General features: G+C 44.9%; 1 protein-coding gene across 2 annotated transcripts in view; it reads right to left on the bottom strand.

The window, feature by feature from the left end:
• Positions 1 to 18,345, bottom strand: part of DPL1 (dihydrosphingosine phosphate lyase) — a 73,108-nt gene that overhangs the window by 14,967 nt on the left and 39,796 nt on the right. For both annotated transcript variants that reach the window (XM_087388820.1, XM_087388819.1), the window contains exons 6-7: positions 17,722 to 17,781; positions 97 to 321 (exon numbers count right to left, since the gene is read on the bottom strand). In XM_087388820.1, the coding sequence (XP_087244946.1) occupies positions 97 to 321; positions 17,722 to 17,781 (285 nt within the window). The remainder of the gene's footprint in view (positions 1 to 96; positions 322 to 17,721; positions 17,782 to 18,345) is intronic.

Here is an 18,345-nt window from a genome sequence, read left to right as displayed (position 1 = left end):
ACAGAATATTATTCTCTGCAAGAGGCAATGTTTTATGATTTCTGAAGTCTGTAGGATTGCACTATATATTTTTGGAGGATAAAAAAGGTTGATTACATTTCAGGCCTTGTGATACCCTTCACTGATTTCATGTAGTCTCGAGTTGACTTGACAGCCATCAGAATGCTCTCTGTGCCCCCTGATGTCATGTTCCCACACACTTGTCCCCCTGCACACTTGTCCTTTGCCCCAAGAAGGGAAGCCGTAATTGCAACCACCTCTGCCTCAAACTTTGACACACTTGGAAAAAGGTCTGGATGCAAAGGATTTGTATGTGCAAACCTGCGACAATGCAAGTAAAATAATCAGGAAACCAAAAGAATGTCAGTCTTGTTATCATAAATACCTGCAAAGCAAAGAAAATATACACTATACCGAAAAGAGTAATATATTCCATTCAAAACAACAAAGTACCAAAGTACAATCATTACACCAGAGGTCGGAGAGCTATCTCCAGCCCAATCCTCCTCAAAAACCCCAAAAAACAATTACATCAGAGGTGGAGAGATAAATCTCAATTCGTAACCTATTCAAAAGGCAGGAGATCTCAATCCTACAAATCTACGAAGAGCTCAAAAAAGGCCTTCCCTGACTGCTACCTTGCCGCAACAGGTCAACACATGAAACCTTTGAAACCTGCATTGTTCCTGCATGAAGTGCCACAATTCCAGGGGACAAACAGTGGCCTGTTTTCCTAGAGCATGTAAAACACGGGTGCCAGAAACTATTTTGAGGGAGAAAATAGTAAAAACCATGCTCAAGAAGAACTATTGAAACAGTGACAAGAGGAAAATAGGTTGAAATCAGTTCCTCTAACTCTCCTAAACTGGATGTCACCCCAAACTGGCTCCCTCCCGAAGAATCCTTCTCTAAGCCAAAGATTGACAGGAGTAGCAGTGTGCCCTCCATTGTCAGCGACCCAAGGCAGAATGGCGAGAAAGATTGTAAACTACTCGGTGCTTTCTATCAATTCAAACAACGGATTTTGCAGAGGCATTTGAATGAGATGATTGCGAGTTGCCAAACACATATACTTGAACTTAAGAGTTTGCAATTAAGCTGGAATTAAGACTTATACAGCTTAAACACAAAGTGACATCATTGGAGAATGCAATATGATTGAGGGGCCAAGACGGGCCCCCCCCCTTATCCAGGCTCACTTTATTCTTGAAAATGGAGATACAAGACCAAGGTGCAATGCACCTTCCAAACTGATGAACTCAGTGAAAACCTAGGACCTAGATACAAGACTCAAGAGCATATGTACAAGGTAGACAACAAAAAGGAGGACTCCAAGCTCAGGTTTCAGCTCTTGGCTTGCCCAATCCACAAGGAAGAAGCCTGCAACAATCACCACTTACATCCAACATTAGAGACAAACACTAGTTTCTAGAAAGATAGTAGAAACAACATGAAATAGTGCTGTAAATGAGATAAACTTGACAATACAGGCTCCCTTCGTGACTTGGCCCTTTTGTAGATGAAGTCCTTGATGCCTCTGAAGCTACCTTGGGTGAGGAGAGTGTGGAAATGGGGCTGGAATGAGAACAGCTTAGAAAGACAGCCTGTAGGCTAGAGAGAGAAAGCTTTTATGGAGTGATAGCTGTAGAGAGAGAGTGCCTATGCTGATCCCAAGGGAGGAGATGTAAGAGAGGAGCTGCTGCTGTTCTAGAGGTGCACAGAAAGGCAGATTTCTGCAAGGGAAATGGGCTGGAACAGTAGAGAGAGAAATTCTGCAGTAGAGAGAGAAAGACTGCAGCAGGAGAGAGAAAGGGGCTGTGGCTGCTCCAGGCTAGGTGAAGGAGAGAGGATGCTGCTGCTGTTCCAGAAGAGCTGAGAGGGGGCAGATTTCTGGAGAGTAGGGGCTGGAACTGTAGAGAGAGAATGTGCTGTTGTAGAGAGAGAAAGTGCTGCTGAGGTGAGAGAATGGCCTGGGGAGAAGCTGGCTGCACCCAAGGAGCTGGAGAGGTTCTGCTGCATCATCTAAAAGGAGGGAGAAGAAAAGTGACGAAATTTTCATGTGTGGAATGAAGGGGAGAGGTCTTCTTTTATAGGCTCAGCCCTCCTCCTAGGCCTAGAGTGGAAGGTGGACACTTGTCCCAGATTTTTGGTGGGCTGCAGTCCCAAAGAGGACAGCCCACCACTTGCCCTAAATCTACCAGATTTGGGGCCAAACACTTGGCCTGCATGCCCTGCCACTTGCCATGCATGCTGCCACATGTGTGGGACAGGTGGACTGACCTGCCAGCTCAGATTCCAAGTGGCAGTCTGCCACGTGTCAGCTGCCACGTCACTCCCAAAATCCCTAAAATTTCAAAGTTGTCAGAATTTAATTCTGATCGCACCCACGGGTTCCTAACAGCTTAGACTATCTATTGACGTACTCTAAGGTCATAATTGAGCCATACTGAGCTCATTTGTTTGTCGTCTTATCTTGTATCTCCATTACTCTTGGCATGCTGCCAGGCCCACACCCAAAGCTCAGGGAACATTCTCTTGAATGGTTCCTAGGTCGGTATGCAATCTGTGCATTTGATTGGTCCCATGTTTGGGTACTCAGGTGGGGTGTGGTTTCTAGATGTCCCTCTCAAAGAGAGGCCATCACTCTTGTGGGTCACTAATGCCCATAACCCCAAGCAAGGGGGTCCACCCTCAAATGCTAGACCTAGTCCCCATTGTCCGTAACTGAACAGAAGGAAAACATTTCATTTCTTAATAAGCATACTATTGAAAAACAAAAAGAAATAGTACCAAGCAAGTGGATACATGCTGAAGCAGGATGACATTCCCTCCGTCTTTCATTCGGTTGTCCGCAACTGAAATGCTTCCTCATAAGCATCCAGGATTTCAGGACACTCCTAAAATGTAGCTCTGTCCACCCATTGGGCATCGGTGGATGGGAGCCCTCTGAACTTCAAAAGGTACATTTTGCGAGTCGTGCCTCGACGTCCCGTAGTGAAGTTATGCAAAATAATTTGCTCTGGGATCAACAAAATCTCAGTGTCCTCTACTTCAGGTGCATCGTCCAGTGTGTGCTCTTGAGGTGGTTCCCCAATGAAGGGTTTCACCAAGCTTACGTGGAAGACATTGTGGATCTTCCAATGCTCTGGAAGTCTCAATCGGACCGAGACATCATTTATTACCTGCAACACCTGAAAAGGACCATAATATCGAAAGGATAGCTTGAAGTAGATGCGCTTTTTGCCCACCAATGTAAACTACTCGGTGCTTTCTATCAAATTTCAATAAGACCCATTGGCCTTCTTTCACTGCAAGCGCCCTCCGTCTTTTATTTGCAGCTGCTCTTTGTTTCTCCTGTGCCTTTTGAATGGCTGCTCGAACCGTGGCATAAGCAGAGTCATAATCCTCCCAAAAACGATCAACATACTCACTGACTTTCTCTTCTTGGCGTTGGCGGAGGATGTCCCACTGCACCATTGTATCTCTCTTAAACTCCTTAGGCAGGAAGTGCCTCATCAAGTTCTTCTTGAAGTGCTTCCAGGTGTGGGCTTGCTGTCCAGTGTTGACCATAGCTGCCCACCAGAGTGAAGCACGGTCTTGCATGTGCAGGACGGCAAACCGGATCTTCGCCTTGTCTTCGTACTCATCCCCCTCAAAGAAATACTCGAGGTCTCGGATCCAAGCCAGCAAGACCTCGGGCTTGTCCTCTCCCTTGTACTTGGTAAACTTGAAGAGCTTATCTCCAAGAGGTACCTTAAGCTTTGCATACCTTCGTCTCCGTGGACGTCTCGAAGGAGATGGACTCCGATGACGCCGTCTACCTCGAGGAGGGGAAGAAGAGGATGATCTTCCCTCCTTGTTGGAGTTGGTGTTGTCCGCACGGCCTCTTCCTTGGGATTGGGGCCCTATGTCATGAGTTCCTGCTTGGCTGCTTTCCAGCACTTGAACCTGTTGAGCAATGTTTGCCAAGAGAGCACTCAACTCATGCAGGTTAGGAGGAGGGTCAGGTCCATTGGCTGCCATGATGACAAGATAACTCAATGAAGGAGAGACTCAACAAGAGAAAGCACAGAGTACAGGACCACTGCCTAAGCTCTGATACCAATGTAAACTACTCGGTGCTTTCTATCAATTCAAACAACGGATTTTGCAGAGGCATTTGAATGAGATGATTGCGAGCTGCCAAACACATATACTTGAACTTAAGAGTTTGCAATTAAGCTGGAATTAAGACTTATACAGCTTAAACACAAAGTGACATCATTGGAGAATGCAATATGATTGAGGGGCCAAGACGGGCCCCCCCCCTTATCCAGGCTCACTTTATTCTTGAAAATGGAGATACAAGACCAAGGTGCAATGCACCTTCCAAACTGATGAACTCAGTGAAAACCTAGGACCTAGATACAAGACTCAAGAGCATATGTACAAGGTAGACAACAAAAAGGAGGACTCCAAGCTCAGGTTTCAGCTCTTGGCTTGCCCAATCCACAAGGAAGAAGCCTGCAACAATCACCACTTACATCCAACATTAGAGACAAACACTAGTTTCTAGAAAGATAGTAGAAACAACATGAAATAGTGCTGTAAATGAGATAAACTTGACAATACAGGCTCCCTTCGTGACTTGGCCCTTTTGTAGATGAAGTCCTTGATGCCTCTGAAGCTACCTTGGGTGAGGAGAGTGTGGAAATGGGGCTGGAATGAGAACAGCTTAGAAAGACAGCCTGTAGGCTAGAGAGAAAGCTTTTATGGAGTGATAGCTGTAGAGAGAGAGTGCCTATGCTGATCCCAAGGGAGGAGATGTAAGAGAGGAGCTGCTGCTGTTCTAGAGGTGCACAGAAAGGCAGATTTCTGCAAGGGAAATGGGCTGGAACAGTAGAGAGAGAAATTCTGCAGTAGAGAGAGAAAGACTGCAGCAGGAGAGAGAAAGGGGCTGTGGCTGCTCCAGGCTAGGTGAAGGAGAGAGGATGCTGCTGCTGTTCCAGAAGAGCTGAGAGGGGGCAGATTTCTGGAGAGTAGGGGCTGGAACTGTAGAGAGAGAATGTGCTGTTGTAGAGAGAGAAAGTGCTGCTGAGGTGAGAGAATGGCCTGGGGAGAAGCTGGCTGCACCCAAGGAGCTGGAGAGGTTCTGCTGCATCATCTAAAAGGAGGGAGAAGAAAAGTGACGAAATTTTCATGTGTGGAATGAAGGGAAGAGGTCTTCTTTTATAGGCTCAGCCCTCCTCCTAGGCCTAGAGTGGAAGGTGGACACTTGTCCCAGATTTTTGGTGGGCTGCAGTCCCAAAGAGGACAGCCCACCACTTGCCCTAAATCTACCAGATTTGGGGCCAAACACTTGGCCTGCATGCCCTGCCACTTGCCATGCATGCTGCCACATGTGTGGGACAGGTGGACTGACCTGCCAGCTCAGATTCCAAGTGGCAGTCTGCCACGTGTCAGCTGCCACGTCACTCCCAAAAACCCTAAAATTTCAAAGTTGTCAGAATTTAATTCTGATCGCACCCACGGGTTCCTAACAGCTTAGACTATCTATTGACGTACTCTAAGGTCATAATTGAGCCATACTGAGCTCATTTGTTTGTCGTCTTATCTTGTATCTCCATTACTCTTGGCATGCTGCCAGGCCCACACCCAAAGCTCAGGGAACATTCTCTTGAATGGTTCCTAGGTCGGTATGCAATCTGTGCATTTGATTGGTCCCATGTTTGGGTACTCAGGTGGGGTGTGGTTTCTAGATGTCCCTCTCAAAGAGAGGCCATCACTCTTGTGGGTCACTAATGCCCATAACCCCAAGCAAGGGGGTCCACCCTCAAATGCTAGACCTAGTCCCCATTGTCCGTAACTGAACAGAAGGAAAACATTTCATTTCTTAATAAGCATACTATTGAAAAACAAAAAGAAATAGTACCAAGCAAGTGGATACATGCTGAAGCAGGATGACAAAGATAAAGCCCCTAAGTCCGAGCAGGAGAGGTAGGGAAGAAGGGGGAACGTCAAGCAAGTCTATGCCATGTCTAGTACGGCCAAGCAAAGGGAAGAGAGAGAAAGAAAGAAAGAAAGAAAGAAAGTCTATTAACATCCACTGGAGACCAAAAGGTCTATGGGACAGCAAGAAACCCTCTAGTACATCTGCTTTAGGGAGGGCACATGGCAGCTCCCAAGGAGTGCAAAAAGCAACCCCTATTATTTAGAGTACCTACATGATATTCTGGAAGAGTAAACAGCCATACATCAGTTTAAGACTGAGAGTCTTTTGGTTTTGATTTAAACTCTCTGATTAGTGCTACGCTTTCACGGTAAACTGCCCATTTTCCATCCTTTCTGGCAGCCCCGACTTTAGCTAATTCAGTCGCCTTAATCTTGAGTTGAGTTTGTGTAAGCGCCTCTGCTATCCATACTTTGGTGCCCTTCAGCTTTGTAAGATTGTCGAAGAAGCTTGATCCGCATATCTTTTGACTTCAGTGTAAGGATTGCATGACCTCTATAGTGCAAAATAGAAGCTGGCCTGGAGTCATCATCCTACTCATCATCATTCACCCATTCAATGTTGGGCAAGCTTGATTTGATCTTTGTCAAAATTTCACTATATGTGTCCTCCTCTTTGTACCAATCTTCTGGGAGTCCCCCTATTCTAATCTTCAGCGCATTATCACATCTAGCTTCGTGTTCTTTAATCTCTGCTTGAATATCAGACTTACTTGCTTTGTTGTCCACTTCCACAATCACTTCCTTCTTAGCAGTTTGTACTTTGGTGTGAACAAGATCTTTGACTATAGAGACTAGCTGCGGGATAGGACTATAGAGACTAGCTGCGGGGTAGGGGGGGAATCCTTACAAGATTTTACAGCCTCATCAATTATTGCCTGCTTACCGGGCCTTTCTGCCAACTCCAATCGTAGCTCTCTCACTGCCTGCTGCAGATTAAAAATTGCCCGAGGATGGGTCGTTTTGAGCCTTCTTGTTGGTAATTATGTGCATATGGAGAGGGTGTCACATAGTTGGCTGTATGATGAACCCCCTAGCTTAACCTAACCCCCGGGTTGGGTTGGGGGTTTAGCCCAACTCAAGGTTAGGGAGGACTAGGACTAGGTACATACGGGAGGTATGGAGAGATGGAGAGGTGTTGACGGAGGGGGGGGGGGTACAGAGGTGGTACGGACGACTAAGGACAGAGGTACGACTGTGGTATGGAGGCACAGACGGGCTGTATGGTACGGATGGAGTGTCATCCTGCTTCAACATGTATCCACTTGCTTGGTACTATTTCTTTTTGTTTTTCAATAGTATGCTTATTAAGAAATGAAATGTTTTCCTTCTGTTCAGTTACGGACAATGGGGACTAGGTCTAGCATTTGAGGGTGGACCCCCTTGCTTGGGGTTATGGGCATTAGTGACCCACAAGAGTGATGGCCTCTCTTTGAGAGGGACATCTAGAAACCACACCCCACCTGAGTACCCAAACATGGGACCAATCAAATGCACAGATTGCATACCGACCTAGGAACCATTCAAGAGAATGTTCCCTGAGCTTTGGGTGTGGGCCTGGCAGCATGCCAAGAGTAATGGAGATACAAGATAAGACGACAAACAAATGAGCTCAGTATGGCTCAATTATGACCTTAGAGTACGTCAATAGATAGTCTAAGCTGTTAGGAACCCGTGTGTGCGATCAGAATTAAATTCTGACAACTTTGAAATTTTAGGGTTTTTGGGAGTGACGTGGCAGCTGACACGTGGCAGACTGCCACTTGGAATCTGAGCTGGCAGGTCAGTCCACCTGTCCCACACATGTGGCAGCATGCATGGCAAGTGGCAGGGCATGCAGGCCAAGTGTTTGGCCCCAAATCTGGTAGATTTGGGGCAGGTTGTGGGCTGTCCTCTTTGGGACTGCAGCCCACCAAAAATCTGGGACAAGTGTCCACCTTCCACTCTAGGCCTAGGGGGGGGCTGAGCCTATAAAAGAAGGCCTCTCCCCTTCATTCCACACATGAAAATTTCGTCACTTTTCTTCTCCCTCCTTTTAGATGTAGGGGCTGAAGTAAACCCTTGGGTTTTCCTCTCTCATACTTAGCTTTTTGACATGCGAGACAAGCTAAAATGTAGGCAGCAGTGTCCTTTTTCATGTTAGGCCAGTAGAAAATTTTATCCATGGCTGAAAAGGTGGCCACAATACCCCTATGACCAGCATAGGGTGGGTTATGGCTTTCCTCCATCACTTTAGATCTAAGCTGCTTTGTGATACATAGTTTGTTCTCCATGAATAAATAGCCATCCCTGATGTGGTAGGCATGATGGGTGCCTCCATCTTTCAAATGTGCCCATGGCTGAGCAAAATCAGCATCTCCCTCATAGAATTCTTTGAGGGCTGTTAGCTCATCATGATAGGGAACTGAAATATGGTGAAGCCGTGGTCTACAAGAAAGGGCATCAGCCACTACATTCTCTTTTCCAGGAGTATATTGTATCTGAAAATGAAATGATTGCAGAAAGGTAGACCATTTCATATGTCTCTCTCTGATCAGAGGTTGAGTTAGAAAATATTTAAGACTTTCATGATCAGTTTTTACAAGAAAATCTATCCCTAAAAGATAATGTTTCCAAAGTTTGAGAGCATGAATTACAGCTAAGAGTTCTTTTTCATAGATATCATAATGAAATTCAGCATCTCTTAGCCGTCGGCTTTCAAAGGCCACAGCATGACCATCCTGGGTAAGAGAAGCCCCAAGGCAATCGCCACTGGCATCAGCTGCTACTAGGAATGGTTTCCTTAAGTCAGGAATGATAAGTACAGGAGCTGTAGTCAGGGCATGCTTTAGAGCATTAAAAGAGTCCTTTTCTTTTTGAGTCCATCTGAACTTCAGATTTTTCTTAGTGAGATCATGTAGAGGGGCTGCAAGTTCAGCAAAATGCCAAATAAACCTTCGGTAATATGAGCATAGGCCTAGAAAAGACCTTACCTCATGGGCATTCTTCAAGTCAGGCCACTCTACAATTGTCTGTATCTTGGCTGGGTCCATACGGACACCTTCTCGTGAGATAATGTGACCAAGATAGTGAATCTCAGGAAGAAAGAACTCACTTTTCTTCTCATTGATGTGAAGGGCATTTTCAGCTAAGATTTGAAATACAATCTTTAGATGTTCCTTATGCTCTTCCTCATTCTTGCTGAAAATGAGGATGTCATCAAAGAAGACGGCAATGAACTGTCTATAGTTCCTGAACAACCGTTCCATCAGTCGATTGAACGTGGCTGGGGCATTAGTAAGGCCAAATGGCATTACCATATATTCGTACAGCCCAAATGTGGTTCGGAAGGCTGTTTTATGAATGTCCTCAGGTACAACTCGTACCTGATGGTAGCCACTCTTAAGATCTATACGGCTGAAAATTTCAAATCCTCCTAAACGATCAAAGATATCGTCTATACGAGGAATTGGGAAACGATTCTTAACTGTCTGTTTGTTTAAGGCTCTATAGTCTATGCACATCCTGAAGGTTTTATCCTTCTTTTGGACTAGTAAGACAGGAGAGCAAAAAGAAGAACTACTGGGTTGGATCAATCCCTTGTCTAAGAGTTCTTGGACTTGCTTGAAGATTTCATCTTGTTGAGATTGACTAACTCTATATGGGGGTCTATTTGGAGGTGAAGACCCTGGAACTAAGTCAATTTTGTGATCCTCTGGTCTCTCAGGAGGGAGGTGACTAGGAAGTTCCTGAGAGAAGCAACTAGAGAATTCCTGAAGGAAATCTAATCTTTCTTTTGTGAGAGGATCTGACTTTTCTTCACTTGGTTGCTTATCGCGTACAAACACTAGAAAAGAACATACTCCTTTCTTAAGCAAATTGGGAGATCGTGCATGACTTACCATAGGAATGGTGTTTCCTGAAACTCCCGCTGTAATGCTCACATCTCTACCCTTATGTTGGAGGGTTAGAATATTCTTCACATAATCGATTCGGGGGTTGACTTGCTTATGCCAGGGCATGCCGAGAATTACATCTGATCCTTGAAGTGGTGCCACCATGAAGGGTAGATGATCCAAGTACCCTTGGATGTGTACCCGAAGCTTGCCGATGATGGGGTACACCTTCTCTTCTTGGTTCTTGAAGGCTGCAGTTGCCTCCAAGGCTTCTCCTTTATCCTCTGGGGCTATCCCCAAGTTCTGTGCATGACCAGCAAACCTTTTGGGAGAAATTCCTTCCTCTTGTGGAGTTTGCTTATAACAACACAATTCATTCCTCCACTGGAAAAGCTCCTTTCGAAATTGTATATGGTAGATCTTTACCAACTCCACTCATGCAAACAAAAGAGAAAATCTTTGCCGCTGATCAATTCGTGGAGGATTATGACTCTGCTTATGCCACGGTTCGAGCAGCCATTCAAAAGGCACAGGAGAAACAAAGAGCAGCTGCAAATAAAAGACGGAGGGCGTTTGCAGTGAAAGAAGGCCAATGGGTCTTATTGAAATTTGAGAAAGCCGGGTTAAAAACCAAAGTGGGCAAAAAGCGCATCTACTTCAAGCTATCCTTCCGATATTATGGTCCTTTTCAGGTGTTGCAGGTAATAAATGATGTCTCGGTCCGATTGAGACTTCCAGAGCATTGGAAGATCCACAATGTCTTCCATGTAAGCTTGGTGAAACCCTTCATTGGGGAACCACCTCAAGAGCTCACACTGGACGATGCACCTGAAGTAGAGGACACTGAGATCTTGTTGATCCCAGAGCAAATTATTTTGCATAACTTCACTACGGGACGTCGAGGCACGACTCGCAAAATGTACCTTTTGAAGTTCAGAGGGCTCCCATCCACCGATGCCCAATGGATGGACAGAGCTACATTTCAGGAGTGTCCTGAAATCCTGGATGCTTATGAGGAAGCATTTCAGTTGCGGACAACCGAATGAAAGACGGAGGGAATGTCATCCTGCTTCAACATGTATCCACTTGCTTGGTACTATTTCTTTTTGTTTTTCAATAGTATGCTTATTAAGAAATGAAATGTTTTCCTTCTGTTCAGTTACGGACAATGGGGACTAGGTCTAGCATTTGAGGGTGGACCCCCTTGCTTGGGGTTATGGGCATTAGTGACCCACAAGAGTGATGGCCTCTCTTTGAGAGGGACATCTAGAAACCACACCCCACCTGAGTACCCAAACATGGGACCAATCAAATGCACAGATTGCATACCGACCTAGGAACCATTCAAGAGAATGTTCCCTGAGCTTTGGGTGTGGGCCTGGCAGCATGCCAAGAGTAATGGAGATACAAGATAAGACGACAAACAAATGAGCTCAGTATGGCTCAATTATGACCTTAGAGTACGTCAATAGATAGTCTAAGCTGTTAGGAACCCGTGTGTGCGATCAGAATTAAATTCTGACAACTTTGAAATTTTAGGGTTTTTGGGAGTGACGTGGCAGCTGACACGTGGCAGACTGCCACATGGAATCTGAGCTGGCAAGTCAGTCCACCTGTCCCACACATGTGGCAGCATGCATGGCAAGTGGCAGGGCATGCAGGCCAAGTGTTTGGCCCCAAATCTGGTAGATTTGGGGCAGGTTGTGGGCTGTCCTCTTTGGGACTGCAGCCCACCAAAAATCTGGGACAAGTGTCCACCTTCCACTCTAGGCCTAGGGGGGGGGCTGAGCCTATAAAAGAAGGCCTCTCCCCTTCATTCCACACATGAAAATTTCGTCACTTTTCTTCTCCCTCCTTTTAGATGATGCAGCAGAACCTCTCCAGCTCCTTGGGTGCAGCCAGCTTCTCCCCAGGCCCTTCTCTCACCTCAGCAGCACTTTCTCTCTCTACAACAGCACATTCTCTCTCTCTACAGTTCCAACCCCTCCTCTCCAGAAATCTGCCCCCTCTCAGCTCTTCTGGAACAGCAGCAGCATCCTCTCTCCTTCACCTAGCCTGGAGCGGCCACAGCCTCTTTCTCTCTCTACTGCAGAATTTCTCTCTCTACTATTCCAGCCCATTTCCCTTGCAGAAATCTGCCTTTCTGTGCACCTCTGGAACAGCAGCAGCTCCTCTCTTACATCTCCTCCCTTGGGATCAGCATAGGCACTCTCTCTCTACAGCTATCACTCCATAAAAGCTTTCTCTCTCTAGCCTACAGGCTGTTTTTCTAAGCTGTTCTCATTCTAGCCCCATTTCCACACTCTCCTCACCCAAGGTAGCTTCAGAGGCATCAAGGACTTCATCTACAAAAGGGCCAAGTCACGAAGGGAGCCTGTATTGTCAAGTTTATCTCATTTACAGCACTATTTCATGTTGTTTCTACTATCTTTCTAGAAACTAGTGTTTGTCTCTAGTGTTGGATGTAAGTGGTGATTGTTGCAGGCTTCTTCCTTGTGGATTGGGCAAGCCAAGAGCTGAAACCTGAGCTTGGAGTCCTCCTTTTTGTTGTCTACCTTGTACATATGCTCTTGAGTCTTGTATCTAGGTCCTAGGTTTTCACTGAGTTCATCAGTTTGGAAGGTGCATTGCACCTTGGTCTTGTATCTCCATTTTCAAGAATAAAGTGAGCTTGGATAAGGGGGGGGCCCCGTCTTGGCCCCTCAATCATATTGCATTCTCCAATGATGTCACTTTGTGTTTAAGCTGTATAAGTCTTAATTCCAGCTTAATTGCAAACTCTTAAGTTCAAGTATATGTGTTTGGCAACTCGCAATCATCTCATTCAAATGCCTCTGCAAAATCCGTTGTCTGAATTGATAGAAAGCACCGAGTAGTTTACATGGAGGGGGCTGTACGGATGGGGAGCTGCAGGTGAGGCTGTGTGGAGGTACGGACGGAGAGAAGGAGAGGCTAAGCGGAGGGGCTGAAAGGGAGAGGCTGAGAGAGAGAAAGCGGGAAGGGGGGGCGCTCTGAGTACTATCCAACTCAAAGAGGGTGTGGTGAGGGTGAGGAGCAGGGTCAGGCGCTAGGATGCGGCCAGGGCCTGTTCTTGGAAGCACATTGAAAATCTACACTTTCAGGAAAGACTAGCCTCAGAAAAATGCTCCTCATATGTCACACAATTCACTCATATGAAAATCTAGAGGTGTCTAGCAATTCTCAATGGTACGGATGGAGGGGGCTGTACGGATGGGGAGCTGCAGGTGAGGCTGTGCGGAGGTACGGACGGAGAGAAGGAGAGGCTAAGCGGAGGGGCTCAGAGGGAGAGGCTGAGAGAGAGAAAGCGGGAAGGGGGGGCGCTCTGAGTACTATCCAACTCAAAGAGGGTGTGGTGAGGGTGAGGAGCAGGGTCGGGCGCTAGGATGCGGCCAGGGCCTGTTCTTGGAAGCACATTGAAAATCTACACTTTCAGGAAAGACTAGCCTAAGAAAAATGCTCCTCATATGTAACACAGTTCACTCATATGAAAATCTAGAGGTGTCTAGCAATTCTCTAAGCGTCTAGTGTTGAAACTGAAATGCAACTGAAACTGGAAAAAGGAATACACTCCACATGTGGCAGGTTATCCTGTCATGTGTCATCCATGAGTAATCTGAGCTCTGTGCAAGCCCAACTAGGGTCCACTGGGAGACCTAGTGCCTCTTGAACATGCATAACGTCTACTCCCGTTGACCCCTCTTTGTGGTGTGCACTTGTGGCCTTCATGAAGCAGCAACTTGGTGCTATGATGCAGCAATGAGGATGCCTTGGATGGGATAGGACCTTGCTCCGCCTATGTCCAGCCTCTTTGCTCATGTCTCTAGAGGATAGGCTCAAGGTCCCGAGCTGAGTGATCCCTAGTCACATGAGCTCCTCACTTGTGAAGAAGTCTTTGATCTGCTACTGTTGGGAGCCACATTAGGGTGGGTCATGGTTGTATGGCCTTCCTCTTAGTAGCCCAAGCTTGAGAGGTTAATCATAGACCCTCATCTGTGGGGTGACGGCATTTTCTAGGTCAATGGGTTAGGAGGTAAGCTAACCTATCATCCCAAGGCGCATACTGTCTATGTTCCAGCATTGAGTCGTAAGGATTGGCAGCGGTTCATTTTATGCAGGGCTATGTTTGATCAGTTGTATGACATATGCACAAAATCACATGATGCAAGCTTTGCAAAGTTAATTGCTTGCTACTCCTATGATTATTGACTTTTCAGTTATAGATGTAAAGAAAACGCAGGAGTATTTTGATGTATGTCTGTTCAAATGGAAAATGAAATGTACACTGTTACAAGTACATAAGATGGGACTATTTAGCCTAGTAAGTTACTACAGGGAGTGCCTGATCTTCTGGTGAAGGACCACGGATTTCATAATGTGTGGACAACAACGGTTGAAAATTTTATCCGACAAGAAAAACCATTCATTTTTGTGGATGGTTGATGGTTGATCTCACAGATTACTTGAAGGTCTAATATATTTCATCAAGGTCAATCTTTGATCCAGATATCATGACATTCGAGACAACCCACTCCTTATTTCAGAAATTGCAATGTGGTTGTGAATACTTGGCTCCACCATTTGCTAACCAACACACTAGCTACTTTCTAAAGGCAACGAATGATAATATTTTTGGTTGCCTTTTTGGATTATATACTTGTATACATTATATCGTTGAAAGAACACAAAACACCTTATCAGATTTTTGTGGAAGTTTCAAGGCAAGAGATTTTTGCTATCGTCTTAAACCCGCTCTCAAAAGCGTTGAAAAACAAGGAAGGCAAGCAAGCCAAGTTCCCCCATCCAAATGAGGAACTAAAGAAGAGATTTTTGCTATCGTCTTAAACCCGCTCTCAAAAGCGTTGAAAAACAAGGAAGGCAAGCAAGCCAAGTTCCCCCATCCAAATGAGGAACTAAAGAAGAGCTATGAAATTTCAAAGTATATAGTAGTCATTTGTGCTGGAAACTGATGCCATTATGACTTAGCTTTCTTCCAAGATAGTAGGCTGTGATTTTGACTTTCACAGATACACAAAGCAAGTACTGCACTCCACAGAGGAACTCTTGGCAATTATCCATGCACGAATGCTCTGTGGGCAGTATTTGTATGGTGTGCTGGATCAATTATATTCATGGAAGCACGTATGTAACAGGCTTGACCTCGAGCATCAAAAGGCAAGTGGGTTAAGTTCATGCAAGATTATGACTTCGAGACATGTTACTTGAAGGGAACACTCAAGTGAGGCGTGCGGGAAAAATTTTCCTTCACATAAATTCATATCACTTCTGTCTTTATCTTAGAGGCATTCAAAGTTCACCTAGAGATTTAAGAAAGCTTCAAATTGTTGTAGCTGAGTTCAAGAAGACGCAACAATACTCCATAGTGAATGAATTGTGGTAAGAAAGAGACACTTCGTGTTGTCGAGGCACTTTTACTTGCAAAAAATAGAGTTTTGGGGTGTATTAGGATTGGATCCTAAGCTAGGGTTGGCAACCCTCTGGGCTCTATAGAGAGGTGTGTATTTAAGGGAAGGCCGAGATACTCATAAGGCTTACAAAATATAATAAAGGAGCTGACATTAGATTAGAGAAAAGCCCTCAATGCTGCCATTCATCATTGTGGAACTTGGATCCCCAATGAAAAGTGGGTTGCATCATACGGATATCGGAGCCGTGGCTTACCATCCTGCGTCCAGATCTTCATGGGGGAACTCAATGTAGGATTTCTATTTCTAAGTGTGAGTGTGACAACTTGTTAGTGTGTTCTTACATGCATCCAGATATATGTCCCATCTAGACAACTGGTCTAGTAGAGGTGTTTAATGATGCAGTTTTGCCTTTAAAAACTTCCTCTTCTTTCTCCTAAGCAGCTGTTTGTTTATACTTTCCTTCGCTGTTTTGTTTTCCTATACTTTCCTTTGCTGTTTTGTTTTCCCTCTACTATCGATTTCAAGATGTCCTCATGTTTTGTCATACCAGATGTTCCATGGAATTACTTGTTCAATTGCCTATCTGAACCTCTTAAGGGCTTTGTCTTTCAAGATCTTTATTGATTGGTTTTTCATCTCGGTGGAACTTCTTCTCTAGTGTAGGTTTGGGATTTTCAGTAATTCATTCCTAGACAGCATTTAATTTGTTATTCCTTCGTGCTCTACTGTATAGTACTACACCTGCTATGATGGATATCGCCCTCTTGTCAGAGTCCAAAAGTTGATGACCGGACATTAAGTATGAATTTCTCATCAAGACGAGTCCTTGTTGAAGTATCTACAGCCCACCAATGGATGCTTTTGAGGTCCCACATGTAAAAATTCAGCTGTATAAGCTCCATCTCCATTGGGAACAGCAATATAGTATGATACTTGACCATGTATGTCATATCTCCATCATTTCAGACTCTGGCATTATTCTCTTCTCTGATTCCAGCCATTCTGCTGCCTGCTTGGTCTTTACCCTACTAAATTTACCAATCATTTGTTGATATAGCATACAATCCCTGTGTGAGTTCAGACTACGGTCACCATGAAGCCTTTTGTAGTTGGGCCTTTATTCCCTTAACATACCCGTGTTTCTAGTGCTTTTTCTAAACCATAATATTATACATGCATACATAGATACACACATAATACTTATTACTTACATATAGTTACATTTGCAATAATGCACACCTCCCCCGCCCCTCTTACAATTTCACTTGATAAGCTGGATCCATAAGGGGCTTGGTCCTCATAATTGGCTACTGATCGGTGAGGACTCATATAGCTACAACCCCTAAAGCTAATTTAGATAGACTTGTAATTCCGCCCTAGAACATTCCTTAGATGTTTGTCATGTTGGCCCTTAAGCTCGACGGCTGTCCACCTTAGCTGATACGCATGCCTACATACGTGAATACATCCCTGAGGTTGCATAAAAGCTAGCTACGAGATTGGCTCACACTTACACTACTCCCCCTTAGATGAGGATTTATGTCCTCATTATCAATAGCAGGGCTTCAGTCAACCCTCTCACAAGAATCATCATCCTCCTACCTACTCTTCCATTGGATGAAGTATTCATGACAAGTATGGTTCTTGAGACCTTTTGCTCTTGATTAAGAACCAATTCCTCCTTTAATGGAATATAGGTACTTGAATTCTCCAGTTGGGGACTAGATCCTCATCAGAGATCAAGCTGTCCCTATCACCCAGTATTTCTAAATGATCAATGGACTTAGGGAGTTGCCAGTGGTGGTAGGCAGGATGATTTAACTTCTGTGTGATCAAGTACGAACCACAAGACTAAGAAGATATCTTATAAATAATGCTTTCTAGTTCGTATTGTCTTAGAGTTTGCAAATGTACCCACATGCCCTCCTTCAAAATCCGAGGTGATTTACCATGATGAGCACTAATATAACATCCTATCATGCCGAACCAAGATTGACCTGCTAAAGTTTGTCATGTGCATTCCAGTTCTAGCGGTAGTAAACCTACCACAGTAGGTCTCAAACAGAAATTTAAGCAGAAGCATTGGAAAGGCCGACTACAAATAGGGAATATGAATGAAGCTTATTTCAATTCAAAGAATACTGGGGGGAAAAGTTGGCCCAAAGAGCCATAAAAAGACGGATCAGTGCCTTAGCCCTGTCAAAAAAACTCAGTAAAGATTGGAAGATTTGGAATGACACTCAGACCCTTCTAGTCTATAAAGCACCCTCGCCATCTTTCTGAACATGAGGACATTATCAAAACAAGTATTTTAAAACAAACCTAGTCCAAATTAGATTTAATTAAATTTTTGAGCTCAAGACGGATCACAGTTCATCTGAACATCTTTAAGAAAGAGTAACTGCACTTACATCGCATATGCTGCATTCAATGTGTTGAAATGCCCCTCAGTTTCATTCCCACCAATGTACCTGAATTTTTTAACAACACAAATACCATTACATATACCAAAGACCTGCACAATTACATCATAAGAAAAAGAAAACCCTTACTCAAAACGTGCAATTTGCATATTGGCCACACCTCTTCACACCATGTTGTGAGAAGTGCAGCGAAACTGAACAACAATGGAAAGAGAGAGAGCAAACTAATCACAAGACTGAATGGGAAAACAGAGAAAACAAGAGAGACTTGCACAAGGATCTCAGAAGTGCAGCGAAACTGAACAACAATGGAAAGAGAGAGCAAACTACTCACAAGACTGAACGGGAAAACAGAGAAAACAAGAGAGACTTGCACAAGGATCTTAGGGAGAAAACCCTCCACTTCTAGGGAAAACCTCAAATCAGAAGTGGACTAGCTGCTGTACACTGAGATGGAAACAATGAGGGAAGGGAGCCTTATATATAGGGTCACCCCCTGCCCTAGGGAACCGACTGGAGGGGGCTGAGGTGGCCGACCCAGGGTCAGGTCATGTGACCCCGATTGGCCAAATGGGGCCCTGGCTGAACCCCCAATCAAGGCTCCACTAGGGC

The sequence above is a fragment of the Dipteris shenzhenensis genome, chromosome 17 (assembly GCF_047967505.1).
Source record: "Dipteris shenzhenensis isolate YYH24624 ecotype China chromosome 17, Dip_SZ_1.0, whole genome shotgun sequence".
NCBI classification, from domain to species: Eukaryota; Viridiplantae; Streptophyta; class Polypodiopsida; order Gleicheniales; family Dipteridaceae; genus Dipteris; species Dipteris shenzhenensis.
The sequence above is the reverse complement of the archived record's forward strand: the minus strand, read 5'-3'. Positions and strand labels throughout refer to the sequence as shown.